This window comes from Danio aesculapii, unplaced genomic scaffold, assembly GCF_903798145.1.
Source record: "Danio aesculapii unplaced genomic scaffold, fDanAes4.1, whole genome shotgun sequence".
Taxonomy (NCBI): domain Eukaryota; kingdom Metazoa; phylum Chordata; class Actinopteri; order Cypriniformes; family Danionidae; genus Danio; species Danio aesculapii.
Genome location: NW_026613673.1, coordinates 26,036 through 45,018, shown reverse-complemented (window position 1 = coordinate 45,018; position 18,983 = coordinate 26,036). Strand labels below are relative to the sequence as shown.

The following is an 18,983-nucleotide window of genomic DNA, read 5'->3' as shown; positions in this document are numbered from 1 at the left end:
TCAACTTTAAAATAATATGTTTGACACCCAAATACAAGCTAATGATTGACACACACAGGTCTCCACCTAAAACTGACAGGAGTAATAGTGTGTGTTGCGTAATAGTGTGTGTGGGCTATATGCGATTTTTGAAGAGCTCTCATCTGGAATAGTGGAACAGCCTAAAGCAAATAACACTTTCTCTATCTAATGAAATAACGTAAGCAAGCATAGCTCTTTATATGAAAAAGGTGTGTTTACATTCTAAACAATGTAAAAACTGAATGTCAACTGAGCTTCTGTGATTGGCTAAATAAACGTGCAAGGAATTCAGTGTTTCCCGCAAGCGAAACCAGTTTGGCTGGTTGTAACTATAAAAGTGCCCAACGTAAAGCAAAGTAGTTGCTGTCAGCTTGAGAGAAGGACATTAATCATCCGTTTCAGTCCTGGTAGGTTTTCCTTATAACTACTTGAAAGTACTATTTTCTTTATTTCTGGAAATTGTTTGCAATGGAATTTAATGTATCTGAATCAAATGCATACACTTAACCCTTATATACACTTATATTGTATGCTATGGAATCTTATGTATCTAAATCCAATGTATACACTTAATAATTATATACACTTATATTATATGCTATGGAATCTTAACACTTAAATACATATATTATATGCTATGGAATCGAATGTATACACTTAACACTTATTTACACATTTTGTATGCTATGGAATCTGTATCTGAATCAAACTTAACACTTATATACACTTATGCTATGGAATCAAATTTCATCTAACACTACAAAAACAGTTGAAGTCAGAATTATTAGCCCCCTGAATTATTAGCCCCCTCTTTATTTTTTCCCCAATTTCTGTTTAACGGAAAGAATATTTTTTCAACACATTTCTAAACATAATAGTTTTAATAACTCATTTCTAATAACTGATTTATTTTATCTTTGCCATGATGACAGTAAATAATATTTTACTAGATATTTTTCAAGACACTTCTATACAGCTTTTAATTTAAAGGCTTAACTAGGTTAATTAGGTTAACTAGGCAGGTTAGGGTAATTAGGCAAGTTATTGTATAGTGATGGTTTGTTCTGTAGACTCTGTAGACAAAAAAATAGCTTAATAGGGGCTAATAATTTTTACCTTAAAATGGTGTTAAAAAAATAAAAACTGCTTTTATTCTAGCCGAAATAAAACAAATAAGACTTTCTCCAGAAGAAAAAATATTATCAGACATACTGTGAAAATTACCTTGAAATATTTAAAAAAGAAAAAAAAAATTCAAAGGGGGGCTAATAATTCTGACTTCAACTGTATATATATATATATAATTAACATGTTTGTTGGAGCATTCTAAACCTTATATTTTCACATTTACTTTAAATTCGTCAACATTTGATCCACACAATGTTATATAATTCAAAATTGTAGTTAAAATTAGAATATGAATGAAAAAGGTTTTAATTTGCGATATTTTACTTCAAATTCGTCAACATTTGATCTATGCAATGTTATATAACTCAAAATTGTAGCTGAAATTGTAGTCAAAATTAGAATATGAATGAAAAAAGCTTTAATTTGCAAAAGCGGTTCATATTGGACAATGCTTTTGTAAATTATTTGTGAGTAAAAAAAACTTGCTTCATCAAGTTAAGCCATAAAACCAGTATTTCAATTCATTAGTTACTCGCTGCTGTCAGAACAAAGTCTCAGAAGCACGTTTGTCCAGTTCAGCAGCTCTTGACATCTTTGTTAGAGTATGCCATGCAACGTCAGTAGGTAGACCCAACCTTAAAATCAGTCAAGTGATCAGTTTATTAATCACGTTTGACTTCCTTTTTCCTTCTTTTGATTTTCCTCAGTACACAGAGTACACGTTTTAATCATGCAACACTGGACGCTCTGTATACTTCTACTATGCCTTGTCTTCTGTGATGTCTCTACTCAAAGGAAAAAAAAGACAGTCCAAACTCTCTCAAGAGGTACCAGGAAATTCGCACATAGCCCCAAAGATGTTTAATTTGATCTAAAATATGGCAAACTGATCATTGAAATAGTTGGTTGAAATAAATGGTTTGTTTTAGGTTGGGGTGATGACATTTCTTGGGCTCAGACGTATGAGGAGGGACTGGCTAAAGCAGTCAAAAGGTATTTTAAGATGAATCACTTTATCGATAAATTTGAACTGTTTGTAATGTATATTCAGATTTTAATATCACACTGTATCTGTTTAATCACAGTAAGAAGCCTCTGATGATCATTCATCATTTGGAGGATTGTCCGCACTGTATCGGTTTGTATTCATTCATTCGTTCGTTCATTCATTCATTCATTCATTCATTCATTCATTCATTCATTCATTCATTCATTCATTCATTCATTCATTCATTCATTCATTCAGTCAGTCAGTCAGTCAGTCAGTCATTCATTCAGTTGACCTTTAAGTCATTCAGTTGATAGCAATTCCAAGTGTTCTCACATACATACGTTTTTTGAATTTTTTTTAGTTCTTAGTTATTGCCCTGACAATAGAAAATATGAGCTAGGCATCATGTAGACAGTTGTCAAAGTTAGGTGCTAAACACTGAGCCACCATGCCACCCCGTCTGCTAATTTGTCTACTTGTCTACTTTTAAAGTGCTTAAATTAGAGGTAAAATAAGGTACAAAGGTGTAGCTTTTGCGTATGTATTCCTGAGAGTGAAAAGTAACATATCTGTATTTTATAGAAAGTCTAGTTGCTCTTCAATTGATTGATTTCCTCCAATACTCTATTTGTAGCTCTGAAAAAGGCATTTTCGGAACATCAGTCAATTCAACGGATGGCCAAATCAGAATTCATCATGCTCAATTTAGTGGTAAAGTAGAACTATTGTCATATTTTCAGCAGACATTGATGTCAAATATGTGTATAAAACAGCACAGATATTCACAAGAGTTTTGTGATTGTGATTTTCAGCATGAGACCACCGATTCCAACTTGGCCCCTGATGGCTTCTACGTCCCCAGGATCATGTTTGTTGGTAAGTTTTCATATTTTTCGATTAAATATTACATTTTTATAACTGATCTGGTTACAAATACGTAAGTCTCTGGTGCGAAGGATTTATTTATTTAAGTTTTAACGCCATATCAGCAGCTTTGGCTATATTCTTGACGAAGCCTATACACTGTAAAACTTAAAAAGTTAAGGTAACTCAAACCATTTGAGGAAACAGATTGCAACAAACCATTTGAGTTCAAAATCTAATCCTAATGAGTACTGTGAGCTTACTCCATTCGAGTAAACGAAGCAATTTGAGCACAGTAAAACCCAATAAATGAAGAGATCTCAAACCAACTGAGTACTGTAAAACCCAATAAGTTAAGGCAACTCAAATCGTTTAAGGAAACTGATTGCTACAAACCATTTGAGTTAAAAAAAACTAATCTATATGAGTACTGTGAACTTACTCCATTTAAGTTGAAGTAATGAGGTATTTAATTAACTCATTACCTTCAACACACGAGTTCAAAACTCTTTTCAAATGAGTGGAATTAACTTTCAGTCAATTTTGAGTTAACTATACTCATTTCATTTGATAAAGTTGACTGTTGGGTTTTACAGTGTACTAAACATACAATATATAACATGCAATCATATCAGTTTCACAGTCATTGTACAAAAAATACAAATAACAAAAACACTGAAGTCATATGCAATCTTTTATGCAATTCCTCCAGGAGACAACTTTTTAAACATTTCCCTTAAAATATTTGCTGAAGAAAGGATTTCCCTAATATCATTTTAATATACATGTTCTGTTAAAATATGTTTTTATCTTCAAAATATTCTTACACAAGTCACGAAAAGGTTTTTCTTTCCCTTTCAATAAATATGAGTGTTGAGTAGCCGATTCTTGAATGTACAACCTGATCACGTTAATTTTCAAAATGGTAATTATTTATTTAATTTACAAATGCATTCTTTGGTACGAAGGAACTAGTACTATTTTGCTACTGAGAACTTTAAAAGTATTGACGTCACACGCTTAGAGCGACGTGCACCTGAAAGGCAAAACAAGGTTGTAAATTCCAATGTGCTTCTTTTGTCACGTACTGTTTTTTCACCTATAAAGCGAGGAATTAGCTCAAGGCTTTTTCTCTGCTCAGGTGCTTTTAGGGTTTGTACTATAAAAATGTACACTGAAAAAAAAACATTGCATCAGTGAGTACATTTACATTCATTCATTCATTCAATTTTTTTTCGGCTTAGTCCCTTTATTAATCCGGGGTCGCCACAGCGGAATGAACCGCCAACTTATCCAACACATGTTTTTACGCAGCGGATGCCCTTCCAGCTGCAACCCATCTCTGGAAAACATCCATACACACTCATTCACTCTCATACACTATGGACAATTTAGCCTACCCAATTCACCGGTACCGCATGTATTTGGACTGTGGGGGAAACCGGAGCACCCGGAGGAAACCCACACGAACGCAGGGAGAACATGCAAACTCCACACAGAAACACCAACTGACTCAGCCGAGGCACGAACCAGTGACCTTCTTGCTGGGAGGCGACAGCACTACCTACTGCGCCACTGCGTCGCCCAGTACGTTTACATTAATTAAGAATCTACCATGTAAACAGCGATTTTTGTCATAATCTAACTAAACAGATACCGGATTAAGACATTATTGAAGTGCAGTAAAGACATTTAAACAAAGCAATCAAACTATTACCGCCGTGTAGGATTATGCTGCATTTTGCGACAGGATAGTCTATTCACACACGGTTGTTTGACACTATTCTCTGCACCTACCGAGTCAGAGAAGGACCACAGACACCTGCATTGTGAAATTTTCCCCTCCGGCGTATGGTATAAAATTCCATTAAACCAACACTTTTCCAGCAGTTCATACTCGCATCCAATATCTGGTTTGACACAGGGGGCATGCATGAAATGTTCCTGAATGAAAGTGAAAGTGCCAAACTGCAGTGAGAAATTAAAACTTAAACACCAGAAATAACATAAAACTCTGGAGGAAAAGCACTGTGAAGCAACAACATTAATCCAATTAAGTGCTGTAACATGTAAAACGGGATCATGAAAGGAACATTCGAAAAGCAACTCATGTAAACAATTATTCAATCATTTTCTATTCGGCTTAGTCCTTTTATTATCCAGGGTCGCCACAGCGGAATGAACCGCCAACTTATCCAGCTCGTATTTATGCAGCGAATGCCCTTCCAGCCGCAACCCATCTCTGGGAAACATCCACACACACTCATTCACAATCATACACTATGGACAATTTAGCTTACCCAATTCCCCTGTACCGCATGTCTTTGGACTGTGGGGGAAACCGGAGCACCCGGATGAAACCCACGCGAACGCAGGGAGAACATGCAAACTCCACACAGAAATGCCAACTGACCCAGCCGAGGCTCGAACCAGTGACCTTCTTGCTGTGAGGCGACAGCACTACCTACTGCGCCGCCACTCATGTAAACACCTTAATCATATTATTGTCTTATTCAGATTAAGACAAATAATTTGATTACTGATGTCCATGTAAACGTAGTCATACATTCATTAATTTTCATTCAGCTTAGTCCCTGATTTTTCAGGGGTCGCTACAGCAAAACGAACTGCTAAAATTACATCAACTTAAACAAATTATTTCAAGTTGTTTTACATAAAAGAATTAAGTTTTTCTAAACTAAAAACCATAATAAATTAAGCTGAAAAAACATTTTTTCATTCATAAATTTTAATTTTCACTTGACAGTATAAACCTAATTGACTTAAAGGTATAGTTCACTCCAAAAAATTTAATGAACTCACTATTTACTTAACATCAAGTGGTTAAGAGTGTTTTAAGAGCCTTTAAGAGTGTTTTCTTTCACTTCTGTTAAAAAGAAAAGATATTTTGAAGTAAGCTCAAATCCGAAAGCTAAGTGGAAAAGTTCAAAAGCCTTTAATAACATATTGTTAGGTTTTTTGACTTACTTTTCGAGTGTCTCTGATTTATAATTATTTTTAAATTTCAATATATATATTTTTTACCATACGGACATGAATGAAAGCAATGAACCACAAACTATTCAAACATATGTTTTATACAGCCCATCCAGCCACAACCCAATACTGGAAACCCCCCATACACTCTTACATTCACACACACTTAAACACTACAACCAATTTAGTTTATTCAATTCACCTATAGCGCAAGTCTGGATTGTGTGGGAAACCAGAGGAAACCCATGTGAATATGGTGAGAACATGCAAACTCCACACAGAAATGCCAGTTGGTCCAGTCGGAATATGCAGTTGAAGTCAGAATTATTAGCCCCCCTTTGATTTGAACAGAGCAAAGAAATGTTTACAGTATGTCTGATAATATTTTTTCTTCTGGAGAAAGTCTTATTTGTTTTATTTTGGCTAGAATAAAAAGTTTTTAATTTTTTTAAAAACTCATTTTAAGGTCAATATTATTAGCCCCTTTAAGCTATATATTTTCTGATAGTCTACAGAACAAACCATCGTTATACAATAACTTGCCTAATTACCCTAACCTGCCTAGTTAACCTAATTAACCTAGTTAAGGCTTTATTGTCACTTCAAGCTGTATAGAAGTGTCTGGAAAAATATCTAGTAAAACATTATTTGCTGTCATCATGGCAAAGATAAAAGAAATCAGTTATTAGAAATGAGTTATTAAACTATTATGTTTAAAAAAAAAAAAAATTCTCTGCTAAACAAAAATTAGGGAAAAAAATAAACAGGGGGGCTAATAATTCTGACTTCAACTGTATATATATGTATATATATATATATATATATATATATATATATATATATATATATATATATATATATATATATATATATATATATATATATATATATATATATATTCTTTACCATTTGGGAATCAAATACGTCAGTTATGACTGTGAAATTACATTGACTCTTGTGTCTCTTATCACCTGTTATGCTAAAGTTCAAGTGTATGATTTGAATGAAATTACAACATTAATTGGTGTCATGGTGGCCCAGTGGGTAGAACAATTGCCTCACAGCAAGAAGGTCGCTGGTTTGAGCCCTGGCTGGGTCAGTTGGCATTTCTGTGTGGAGTCTGTATGTTCTCCCTGTGTAGGTGTGGGTTTCCTCCAGGTGCTCTGGTTTTCCCCCCAGTCCAAAGACATGCGCTATAGGTGAATTGAATAAACTAAATTGGCCGTAGTGTATGTATAAATGCAAGAGTGTATGGGTGTTTCCCTGTGTTGGGCTGTGGCTGGAAGGGCATCCACTGCGCAAAACATATTCTGGATAAGTTGGCAGTTCATTCCGCTGTGGTGACTCCAGATTAATAAAGGGACTAAGCCGAAAATAGTATGAATGAATGAATGAATGACTACATTAACGGGATATGATTATTTTCTGAAATTAAATTCCTAAGTTTCACTCTTCTTATTTGCATACTGTATTCAGAGACTTTGAAAACTGCAACAAAAAAGTTATTTGTAAAAAGTTGTAGCATTTCATACTTCTCTTTTGCAATAAACACCCAATAATGTTGTTACATACTTCATAAAAGTGGTTAGGTTTGCAGTCGAGTGAGTTAAGCTGCTCAAACGAAATTATAAATTGAAAATCATATCCTATACATATTTCAATATCATAATCATATTTAAGTTCACTTATGATATGACAACATTATAATGACAACATTACCATGCCCAAAGTGTTTATGTACTTAAGGTTTTCTCAATGAAAGCAATGGAGTAGCTTGCGTGTCCAAAATAATACCCTAAAGGTGTATATAATGTGCATTAAAAATGGATTCCAAGAGGTCCTTACCAACATCAATATGTGATGAGTAGGGAATGAGAACATTTTCTTTTGTGGCCTGAAACAAATAAAAACTTGTACAGATTTGTACTGCCATTCTGTGGATGTTTTGCCAGAGATGATCTTGTTTTGGGAAGTTCTTGTTTTTTTCCTTCAGGACTTTGCACTATGTCTGAAAAATATCTATAGGTGTAATGCTGCATTCATACCATGTCGTAACCACTGCAGTTTCGAGATGTCATCATTATACTGACACCTATTTACATCCTCTGACTCTGAATTGTGCTTTTTGATGGTAACCATATCAATGCAAGGCAAGCTTGATCTAAACTCTACAGGATTATATCAAAATTCACCTCATACCTGCATTTACTATAGGCCTGCACGATTAATTTCGAAATCATGATTTAAAAGGGTGAGAATTTCAAATCGCAAAAGCTGCAATTTGATGCACTAGTGATAGAAAACAAGCATATAGTGTTTGACAGTTCTGACAATCTGTAAGCACATTACCCTAAACAATGTGAAAAATCAAACACAATCTAAGGCCCAATCCCAATTCTACCCCTTCGCCCCTTGCCCCTCATTTGCGTGTTCATGTGAAGGGATAGGGGTGTCCCAATTCTCTTTGGCTTGAAGGTGTAGGGCTAAGGGGAAGGGCTACCCTTGAAACTGGGATTTTTCAGAACCATACTCAAAACCAGAATACACCATCTACAATGACGGCATGGCTGTACATGGAAGTCAGGAGACGCACATATTAGTTTTTTTTTTTCATTATTATACATTTTTACAACAAACAAGCACATGTTTTAATACATTCATAATTGCGTTCGTGATTTAAAAAAAAGCGATAAAAAAAGCTCAATTTTGCTATCTATAATCTATGATAATAACTCCTGTGTAGCAGTCCCACAACATACTTTCACATCTAACACTTAATGGCACGCAAATCCCTTCGGATAAGCCTAGTGGCTGGGAATGAACTTTTTACAGTGTCTGCTATAACGTTAATGTTGTATTTGGTGTGTTTAAATAGATGAATATGGCCACTGTGTTAATGCACAGTATAGTTATGAGCTTATTGCCACATTATATCTTTATGATAACATATTATATGCCTTCATTGATTTCCTGAAGATAAATACCAAAAAACAACCGGAATAACTACTGCAGTCGCAATCATCGATCTCATATGAAGCAAGAGATCGCGATGACATCTGATGACGTGTGCAGGTGCTGCAGTGCTGTCCCATTTCTTAGGGGTAAATTTTGAAGCCCTACCCCTTCACACTCTGTTTCAAGGGGACGAGGTACAAAAATAGAATTGATATTGGGCTTCAATGTAAAAGTTGTCTTGTTGATTTTTGACTTTAGAATTACTCGTGCACTTTTGCACTTTGAATGGCAAAAATGTTTGCTGTCGTGGTTTCAAAATTAGGTTATCATCAGTGTTACTGATGTAAATTTGTTTACAGTGTGCTTGGATTCTTAAAAGTTTGATTTTATTTATATAATGAATTTAATTTTATTTAAGATACTGTAGTTATTTTCTTAATGTCACGACAACTTTATTAAATAAAATGGCAATAAATTTTAAGAGGTTTTAAATAGCATTGTGTAGCATATTTTGGTCTTTCTTTGGTGCTGTTAAACCCATCACGTCAAACCTGTAGCTCTTTTATGAAATAGTAGTAAATCACATTTTAAATTGCAAATTGCAATTATGATCAGATAAATCACTTTTTTTTCAAATTGTGCAGCCCTAATTCACTCTCAGAAAACAAAAACCTACACAAGGGGTGGTGGCACACCTGTACCAAAAGGGTCCATATTGACACATTAAAATCTATGTGAACTTCATGTTGCTGAAACTTTTATTTCAGTATGTTGATGTACTTCCAACTGAAACAGTATATTGAGTAGGGGGCGGGGCTTTCTTTTTGCACATCATTCCCTCATAGGAAACTAACCGTAAGAGGGGCGTGGTTAAATGTCTCATGAAGTGCATTGAAATGTGTATTTTTTTATTTAATGTTTGGCATAATCTCAAGTGAACCATGAAGAAAGGGTGGGACATCATTTAAAAAAAAAAACAGTCAGTGTTTTGCTTTATCACAGCTCTGCCAGTGAGAGTGGTTGAGCTCACACCAAAGGAAAAGCAAATGAGAATCATCTTGAAGGGGGCGGAGCATGTCAGATACTAGAAAGCTTATGATTAGTCAAAATTTGATGAGAAACTGAAGTAATGAGGTGATGGGGGAAAATTAAAAAAAAAAAAAAAAAGAAGAAGAAGAAAACAATAGAGGGGGACACAGGTAAATCTTCCCTGAGATGGGGGTCACTCATCAAAATATTCCAATTTAAAAAAAAAAAAAATAGTAATAATTGGAATATTTTGATGAGTGACCCCCATCTCAGGGAAGTTTTACCTGTGTGCCCGTTTTTCAAAAAGGCTCCAACCATTCAAGATAAACTTGTGAGAAGTCATCTCTCCACTAAAAAGACTAACACTTGGTTAAGTCAAACAACAGGAAACTACAGATTTGGTAATTGCAATCAATGTGATGACATATTTAAGACGAACATATTTAGAGATCCATCATCAGGCCGTGAATTTAAGACCAATTTATTAATTGCAACACTAAATTTGTTGTATATCGACTGGAATGTCCGTGTGGATGCTTTTATATAGGAATGACTAAGAGATTATCTAAATCAAGGTCACGGCAATCCAAGTTCATTAAAAATTGTTGGTATTGGACATATTTATAATTCTACAAGAGGAGGAGACAGGATAAAAAGATTAAAACAGAGAGAGACTTTTTGGATCTATACATTAAAAGCAACTAGATTTATATATATATATATATATATATATATATATATATATATATATATATATATATATATATATATATATATATATATATATATATATATATATATATGGATGTGTATGTTGTTTTGATGAATCCCTTACCCAAAGAGCACCAATCAGATATTTGAGTTACCTTGAGCGTTTTCATTTTTTTTTTAATTAAACTAGTTGATAATACTTTAACATTTGTGACCCTGAATAACAAAACCAGTCATAAGTACACTTGTTCGGAAATCGAGACTTCACATAAAAATGAAGATAAATTTCTTGCTTTTTTAGCAGAAAATAAATCTCAGTTATTTGTCTAGGCTTGAGATCAGAACAGAAAATGTATTAATAGGTTGATTAATGCCTGGAGCATGGATGTAAATTATGCAACACACACATACAGAAAATAACAGACAAATGGCATGGGCATATTTGAATTAAATTAATATACTGTACAATGCTAAGACCAGTAATATGTAATGTCAGTATAGTGTACAATTTGGCATCATCATCTTTGCTTAGGAAATGAGATGGAATAAAATATCAGTCCTTAAGAACAGATGCGGAGCCTTCAGCACATAATCATTCTCAGTCTCAGTGCTGCAGGTAAAAATGCAGAAGACGTTTAGAAATATAAAACACCTAAAATGGTGTACTGGTGTTCACTAAGGGGTGAACTGGGACTCTTGAAGTTAAAGAAGAATTGAAAAGTATTAGTTTTATGAAATGCTGATGTAGATGCCAAGAAAATAAAGACACACAACATACAAATAAGTCCTACAGCGGCAATTCCTACACTACTTCATTGGCTTTTTCAAATGTCAGACGATCTGTACAGTGTATAGTTAATAAAGAGATGTCAAAGTGGCACAATACAGTGACACACAAATATTTAATAATACTCCAGTCTATACAGACTGGTCAAAAACTCCAGACTCCTGTTACATGGCAGCAGCAGGGTGTATATGAAGAATACATTTATTGAACAAAAAAATAAAATAACCTCTTCATACATCACCCTTGTTAAATATAAGACTGTTAAGAGATTGTTGCAATTTCACTGGCCACACAATGGACGGAAACACAATGAAGAGATCTAGTGCTATATTCCAACTCATTATCTGCATTACATGGTTTTTACAGTGATTAAACAGATCATCTTCAAGACAGTTCTTTCTGTATGAAATTTGTACAAAGTTTATTCTTAAATGAAAGCAAAAGTCAGTTTAATGGAGAAGGGATTGATCAAATATGCCAATTGAATGAAGGTTTGAGAAGTAATGTCTTATTAGACTTATTTTAGATCTTGTATAAAGAAGCATAATAGGTCAACACGTCATAGCTTTTACTTTTTTAGATTTATTTAGCTCAGAAAAATATCTATAACCTGTTTATTTTATTACTATAATCACCACATAAATAAATTATTTTTAAATTGCTGATAAAATTTTAGAAGTTCGTAAGTTTTATCATCATCCCAACACTCAACAACAATATAGCATATTGCTTATTTTTCCAATAACATGCAGCATTAGTAAATATGTATACCTAGGATTTTAGGGTGACTATAGTTTGTTTATGTGTCATTCACTCTGTTCTCCAGATCCGACGCTGACTGTGCGAGCTGACATCGTTGGAAAGTACGCCAACCGAATGTACACATACGAGCCAGACGACATAGACTTCTGTGAGTGTGTGTTTCTGCTGTCTAATGAGCTCCACTGAGAGGCAGCAGCTCTACACATTCAGTCAGACTCTCTGAAGCTCCCAAGAGCAGAACTAGGCTGTTTTTGGTGTCTGTGTTTTACTTTTTTTGAGTGATTCCAAATGTGTAATGTTAGTCATTAATATTTGATTTACTATAGTCATTCGTTAGTCAAGCATGCATTAATTATATGTGTGTTTTTATTGCAGTGGCAGAGAACATGATAAAAGCCAAGATCCTGCTCAAGGAAGAACATGAGGAACATGATGATCTGTAATCAATCATTGCACATTTCATTGCAATTCGTAACTTGGTAACACTTTACAATAAGGTTGCATTAGCAAAGTCCCTTTAAAGCAAGTCATTTCACTCGGCGGCCATCTTTGAAACGTCTCTTGGGTATTCTGTTTGAATGGGGAAATATCAAATTCTCCAAAACTGCTTGCCACTTCATATTAGGAATCACCAATAAAATTAAACAACAACTGTCCCTTTAGTTTCATTTCTAAACGTCCAAATCACACAGAATCCGCAGAAACATACGCCTGCTCCGAGCCCCTCCTCCAAAGTATCGTCAGTCTCGTTGCTTAATTTTGGAGTCGCGAGGTCCCCGAACAGATCAGGTAACGGATCCGTGGCGGAAGGATGTTGCAGACGAAGGACGAAAGTGAAGTGTAGGGGGTTGTCGCGGATGAAAGTGAAGAAGGTTGCGGAGTCGTGGAAGAAAATGAAAGTGAGCAGCGGACGGGGGAGGAGGGCGGTTGAAGAGGGGGATCGGTAAAATCAGGTGGTGGATCAGATTTGAGAGGTGCCGGAATCGGCATGTTCTACAGCCATTGATGATTGGCTCCTGTACTAGAAGGCGGGCTTTATTTGCCATATAACGATCGATTATTGGTTCCTGTGCTTGTAGGCGTGGCTTTATTCATGATATTGACGTTACACTTTTCCCCATTCAAAAAGATACGAGTGACATGTCTTGTGTATTCTATAGTCTTTGGCATTAGTTAATATTAATGCATTTACTAACATGAGCAAACAATAAACAATACATTTCCCAGGTAGCAAAGAATTCTGGCACAGATTTGACATAAAGCTGGCATTCATTCAGCACTGGCATACAGCATGTGGGCCAAACATGGCCCTGGTTTGGCAGGGGTGACACCATCTTAAAGGGGGTACACAATACTTGGGCTGAATGTAAAATATAGTACTTGGCCCAGTTGTTAAAAATTGATATGTGTGCCCTGTAAGTTTGACCTATACCTTGAAAACGGATATCGTCCCATGCCTAGTCGTGACACACCAACATATCTGGCCCAGTTAAGGGTAATTATTCCAACAGGTAATTAAATCTGGAAGCCAGACTTGGTCCAGTTATGTACTGTAATTCACTGCGGCATGTGGGCCATGCAAAAGCTGCTTGTGTGGGCCAGAGCTGGGCCAGAGAAATTTAGCTATGTGGGTTGTTACAGTATTTGTTGATGTTAGTTAATAAAAATACAGTCATCATTGTTAGTCCATATTAACTCATGGTGCATTAACTAACATGAATTTGCATGTTAATAATGCATTAGTAAATGTTGAACTATGATTAATAAATGCTCTACATGTATTGTTCACACTTAGTTCATGTTAGTAAATACAATAACTAATGAAACTTTATTGTAAAGTGTGACCAAATAGGGTAACATTTTACAGTAACAGTACATGAATAATAATGTAGTAATACTAATATGTAAACTAAACGTTACTTTATTATGAACTAACGATGCGTTAAGGCATGCACTAATCAAGAACTAACTTTAACTACAACAGGACTTCATGAGTAGTTAAGAATGAGTTAATGATAATGTGCCCCTCCAAGTAAAGTCATGACACAAAAATATATTAGCAGTTTATGAGTTCATGTTAGTTACATTTAGCTAAAACTGAAGTGTTAATTAATACATTAATTAACAAACAAGTAATTAAGGTGGCCATTCTTCACACAAGAGTGACATGAGGGCTCAGTGGTTAGCACTGTCACCTTACAGCAAGAAGGTTGCTGATTCGAGTCCCTACTGGATCAATTGGCATTTCTGTGTGGAGTTTGCATGTTCTCCCCTTGTTCGTGTGGGATTTATCCGGGTACTCCGGATTCCCCCATAGTGTATGTGTGTGGATGAGTGTGTATGGATGTTTCCCAGAACTGGGTTGCAGCTGGAAGGGCATCTGCTGTGTAAAACATTTGCTGGATAAAGGGACTAAAGCAAAGGAAAATGAATGAATGAATGAATGAATTAATTATTCACACATGTAATTGTGATGTTGTAGATAAAGTTTGCTCTTGCTTAGCACATGCCTTAACTCATCATTAGTTCATGATTAAGTAACGTTTAGTCTACATATTAGTATATCATGATTGATTCATATACTGTTATTGTAAAGTGTTACCCAAACTGGTTACGTTTCAAGGCATGCACAGCAATCTACAGCTCTCTTTGTGCAACTTTGAATAAAGTCTGTTGGAATAAAGATCTTGTGTGCATTAAATGAACGGAGGAGGGTTTACCTTATAGGCAACCAGAATTTAGCACTCTGCTTGACTGAGATCAGCAGGAATAATGAGTTACTTAAATGACTAATTCCTTTAACAAGCAAGCATTACCTCTGTTGTATAATGATTAAGTCTAGTTTAATCATTGTAAGTCTAGATTAGTCCATGATATGTGGACAGGATCAATGAAGCGAAACAGACTCGGCACGTGAGTCACAGAGTGAGGAAACAATGCAAGCATACCATTCCAGTATGCAACGACACAGAGTGTACACTAGATGGCAGAGCACGCTATGTGCAAAAACTACTGTCAAATAAAGGTGCACGTTTATAAGAAAAAGGAAATTACAAGCACAATATAAATGTATTAACAAAATGTGTTAAAGATATGTTAAAGATAACCCTTATGTGCTGTTAGGGATGTTTTCATCCACTCTGGGGTGATTTTGAGTCTTAATTTGGCCACAAGCAAATGTTGATATAGTTTTTCTGACATGAATGCAATTTATTATTATTATTATTATTATTGTTGTTGTTGTTGTTGTTGTTATTATTTATATTTTTACAAAACCAATTATCACAGCACAAACTAATGCAAAGAATACTATGGTCATTCATAATACTTGTTTTTGGCTGCTGAACACAAAAGAAGATATTTTTACATTCATGAACAATACAAAACTATTCACTTTGAATGCTTTTTAAAGTCTCTCACCATCATATTCAAACAAAATGAGATATCCAAGTTATTTGAAACGTTTTGAGTTTTTCTGGTATCTCAATCATCTTTCTTCAATAACAGCAACTAAAAATAAAATGAAAGTGTTTAATAAAATGTCTTACGAAGGCAAATATCCTCAATACCCTCATGGTGGGTCAACTAACTAAACGTTTACAAATGTTTTTTCTTACATGAATGCAATTTTATTATTATTATTTATTATTATTATTTTATTACTATTATTATCATTATTATATTATTATTATTATATTATTATTATTATCATTAATATTATTATTATTTTATTATTATATTATTATTATCATTATTGTTTTTATTATATTATTATTGTTATATTATTATTATATTATTATTATTATCATCATCATTATTACTATTATTATTATCATTAGCATTATTTTATTAATATTTTATTATATATATTTTTTATTATTATATTATTATTATTATATTAATATTATTGTCATTATTATATTATTATTATTGTTATTATTATTATTATTATTATTTTATTAATATTTTATAATATTTTTATTGTTTTAATATTGTTGTTATTATTATTATTATTTTATTATTATTATTTTATTATTTACCTTTTACAAAACCAATTATTACAGCACAAACTAATAAAAAAATACTATAGTCATTTATTTGGAGTTAATGAATTAACAAAAGTTCAGTAGTGGGGCCACTCCTAACCACTCCTGCTAACCACTTGTAAATTTTTATGTAAATGAATTATATTATATATATAAAGTCTAGTCATATTTGTTGAAGTGTGTGCACGAATCCTTGGAAATCCAGAAAAAAAAACGTCAAGAGGATTTGAAAAAGCAGCTTTGCGACAGTGAGTCAGGAGTTGCTGAGTGTGCTGAATGAAGGGGAGGCGAGGTGACACTACACTGTGACAGACTTTAATCCCGCGGCCGTCCTCCTCCGGCCCAGGGTCACACAGAGTAATGGAGCGCAGCAGTGTGGTCATTCCTCCGCAGACAGAGTGAATTAATGCTGTACGCCTGGTTACGGCTCTGACTGACAGCTGCACGCTGCTCACACACATACACAGCAGCGGGAATAGTCTTATTAACGCCACAGATGAGCACACACACTCTTACTTCGCCAACACGACTGGTAGCTCTTGAGCCACTGTCAATACGCACAGAGAGAGAGAGAGAGAGAGAGAGAGAGAGAGAGAGAGAGAGAGAGAGAGAGAGAGAGAGAGAGAGAGAGAGAGAGACAAACACTATCCCTTGAGACAGAGTGCCCTTGACAAACACTGTAAAAATGCAGGGTTACATACAAAACAATTGTGTCATAGTTTGTCCGAGCTTATTTGAATTTCTTTCTTCTGTTGAACTCAAAATAAGATACTTTAAAGAACGCTGAAATTAACTCAGCTCTCTGTGGCCACCTCTGTCTGTCAGTGGATCAACAGCTTCCTAACGGACAGAGAAACCCCCTTGCTTTCCCCCCACTGAGCATCATGGACAGCAATGTGGTAGCAGTGGAGCCAGTAGCCGCATTTCCACTATCGGGCCAGTGCGAGCCAGGGCTTTAATCGGGCCAGGCCGGGCCAATAGCCCGGGAGGTTGAGAAATGAGGCCGAAATCATGTCGCGTTTCTACTGTTGGGCTAGTTGCTCGCAGCGTGTCACGCAAACACCGCCCCCAGAACGTCCCCCGAATCAAACGTCACACAACCCGTCACACAACCCGCCCACTTCAGCGGGAACAAAAAACTCAAATTATAACCACAAACACAACCTGGCATCACTACGAGAGCTGGAAAATGGAGAACACCGAAGCGATTGCTTTTTTACTGTTTGTGGTCTGTTGGTGTAAGGCCAGACAGCGATCCCTGGATAAGGACATTCTTTACCTGACAGGAAAACGCCGGACGAAAAAGGCCGGACGCTGGCCCCAAGGAAGCCCCGCTTTGGCCCGATTTGGCCCGATTACGCCCCGGAAGTGATAGTGGAAACGCGACTGGCCTTGGCTCGCCCTGGCTCACTCGCTTTAGGTGCGATAGTGGAAACGCGGCTATTGAAACACAATCTCACGGCAATTCGTAACTGTTTGATTTAGTGGCTAGATCGTATGAATTCATACGATCTAATTCAAACAATTTTAGTATGATTAGCTCATCCCCCAATGACGGTTGGGTTTAGGGGTGGGGTTAGGTGCCACGCCTCCTTTTTAAAATCGTACAATTTTGTACGACTGAACTCGTACAAATTAGCCACTAAACTGACAAAATGTAAAATACTTACGTTTTCTCCTAAGATCAGGCTGGTCATTCAGGTTCCTGGGCATCACCATCTCTCAGGACCTGCAGACACTCACATTTGCTGTGTCCGAAACCGCATACTTCTATACTATACAGTACGCTAAAATCAGTATGTGAGCAGAGTAGTATGTCCGAATTCATAGAATTTGAAAACCAGTATGCGAGATGTACCCGGATGACTTACTACTTCCGGCGAGATTCTGAAGTGCGCATCCCATGCATGCTGCGCTATCCCATGATGCCCCACGAGAGAATTCATGAATGGAGTGAGGCGACGCAACCGACGCAGGTAGGTCACGTGGTCATGACAAAATGGCAGATGTAGTGTCCGAATTCCATTCATACTTCTTACATTCATACTGTATAAAACGTACTTTTCTAACAGCTGAATAGTACGTTTAAATTCAAATGCAGTACTGACTGAGTAGTAGGCGGTTTCAGACGCATTGACTCCATTGTCAAAAAAGCTTAACAAAGGCTGTACATTCTCCATCAGCTGAGGAAGTTCAACCTCCCAAAGGAGCTGCTGAAACAGTTCTACACCTCCATCATTGAATCAGTACTCTGCATGTCGATAACTCTCTGGTTTAGCTCAGCTACCAAATCCGACCTTCGAAGACTACGTCAAATAGTTCGGACTGCTGAGTGAATCATTGGTACAACCCTCTCTACTCTCCAAGAACTGTACTTATCCAGAGCGAGCAGGAGGGCTGCCAAAATTACTCTGGACCGCTCACACCCATCACACTGCCTCTTTGAACTGTTACCTTCTGATCGACGCTACAGAGCACTGCGCACCAGAACAGCCCGACACAGAAACAGTTTCTTCCCTCAGGCAATGCATCTAATGAACACTTGGGGCTCTATTTTGATGATCCATGCGCAAAGTCCAAATCGCATGGCCCAAAGCATTAAGGGCATGTCAGAATCTACTTTTGCTATTTTAAGGATGGAAAAATCCACTTTGCGCCGTTGCACATGGTCTAACAGGGTTGAGCTTATTCT

At 35.9% G+C, this 18,983-nt stretch overlaps 1 protein-coding gene across 1 annotated transcript; it reads left to right on the top strand.

Moving 5' to 3' along the window:
- The first annotated feature begins 347 nt into the window (after nt 1–347).
- Nucleotides 348–14,928, top strand: agr1 (anterior gradient 1). Its single transcript, XM_056452549.1, has 8 exons — nt 348–428; nt 1,857–1,976; nt 2,079–2,142; nt 2,235–2,287; nt 2,775–2,851; nt 2,953–3,016; nt 12,310–12,393; nt 12,621–14,928. The coding sequence occupies exons 2-8, from the start codon at nt 1,880–1,882 to the stop codon at nt 12,686–12,688; spliced, it is 507 nt and encodes a 168-aa protein (XP_056308524.1). The 5' UTR covers nt 348–428; nt 1,857–1,879; the 3' UTR covers nt 12,689–14,928.
- Nucleotides 14,929–18,983: the final 4,055 nt, after the last annotated feature.

Excerpts from the sequence above, each read along its gene's own strand:
- agr1 (XM_056452549.1), top strand. The coding sequence starts at position 1,880 with ATGCAACACTGGACGCTCTGTATACTTCTACTATGCCTTGTCTTCTGT. Across the intron at positions 1,977-2,078 it reads AGTCCAAACTCTCTCAAGAG|GTTGGGGTGATGACATTTCT; the intron begins GTACCAGGAAAT and ends GGTTTGTTTTAG. Across the intron at positions 2,143-2,234 it reads CTGGCTAAAGCAGTCAAAAG|TAAGAAGCCTCTGATGATCA; the intron begins GTATTTTAAGAT and ends GTTTAATCACAG.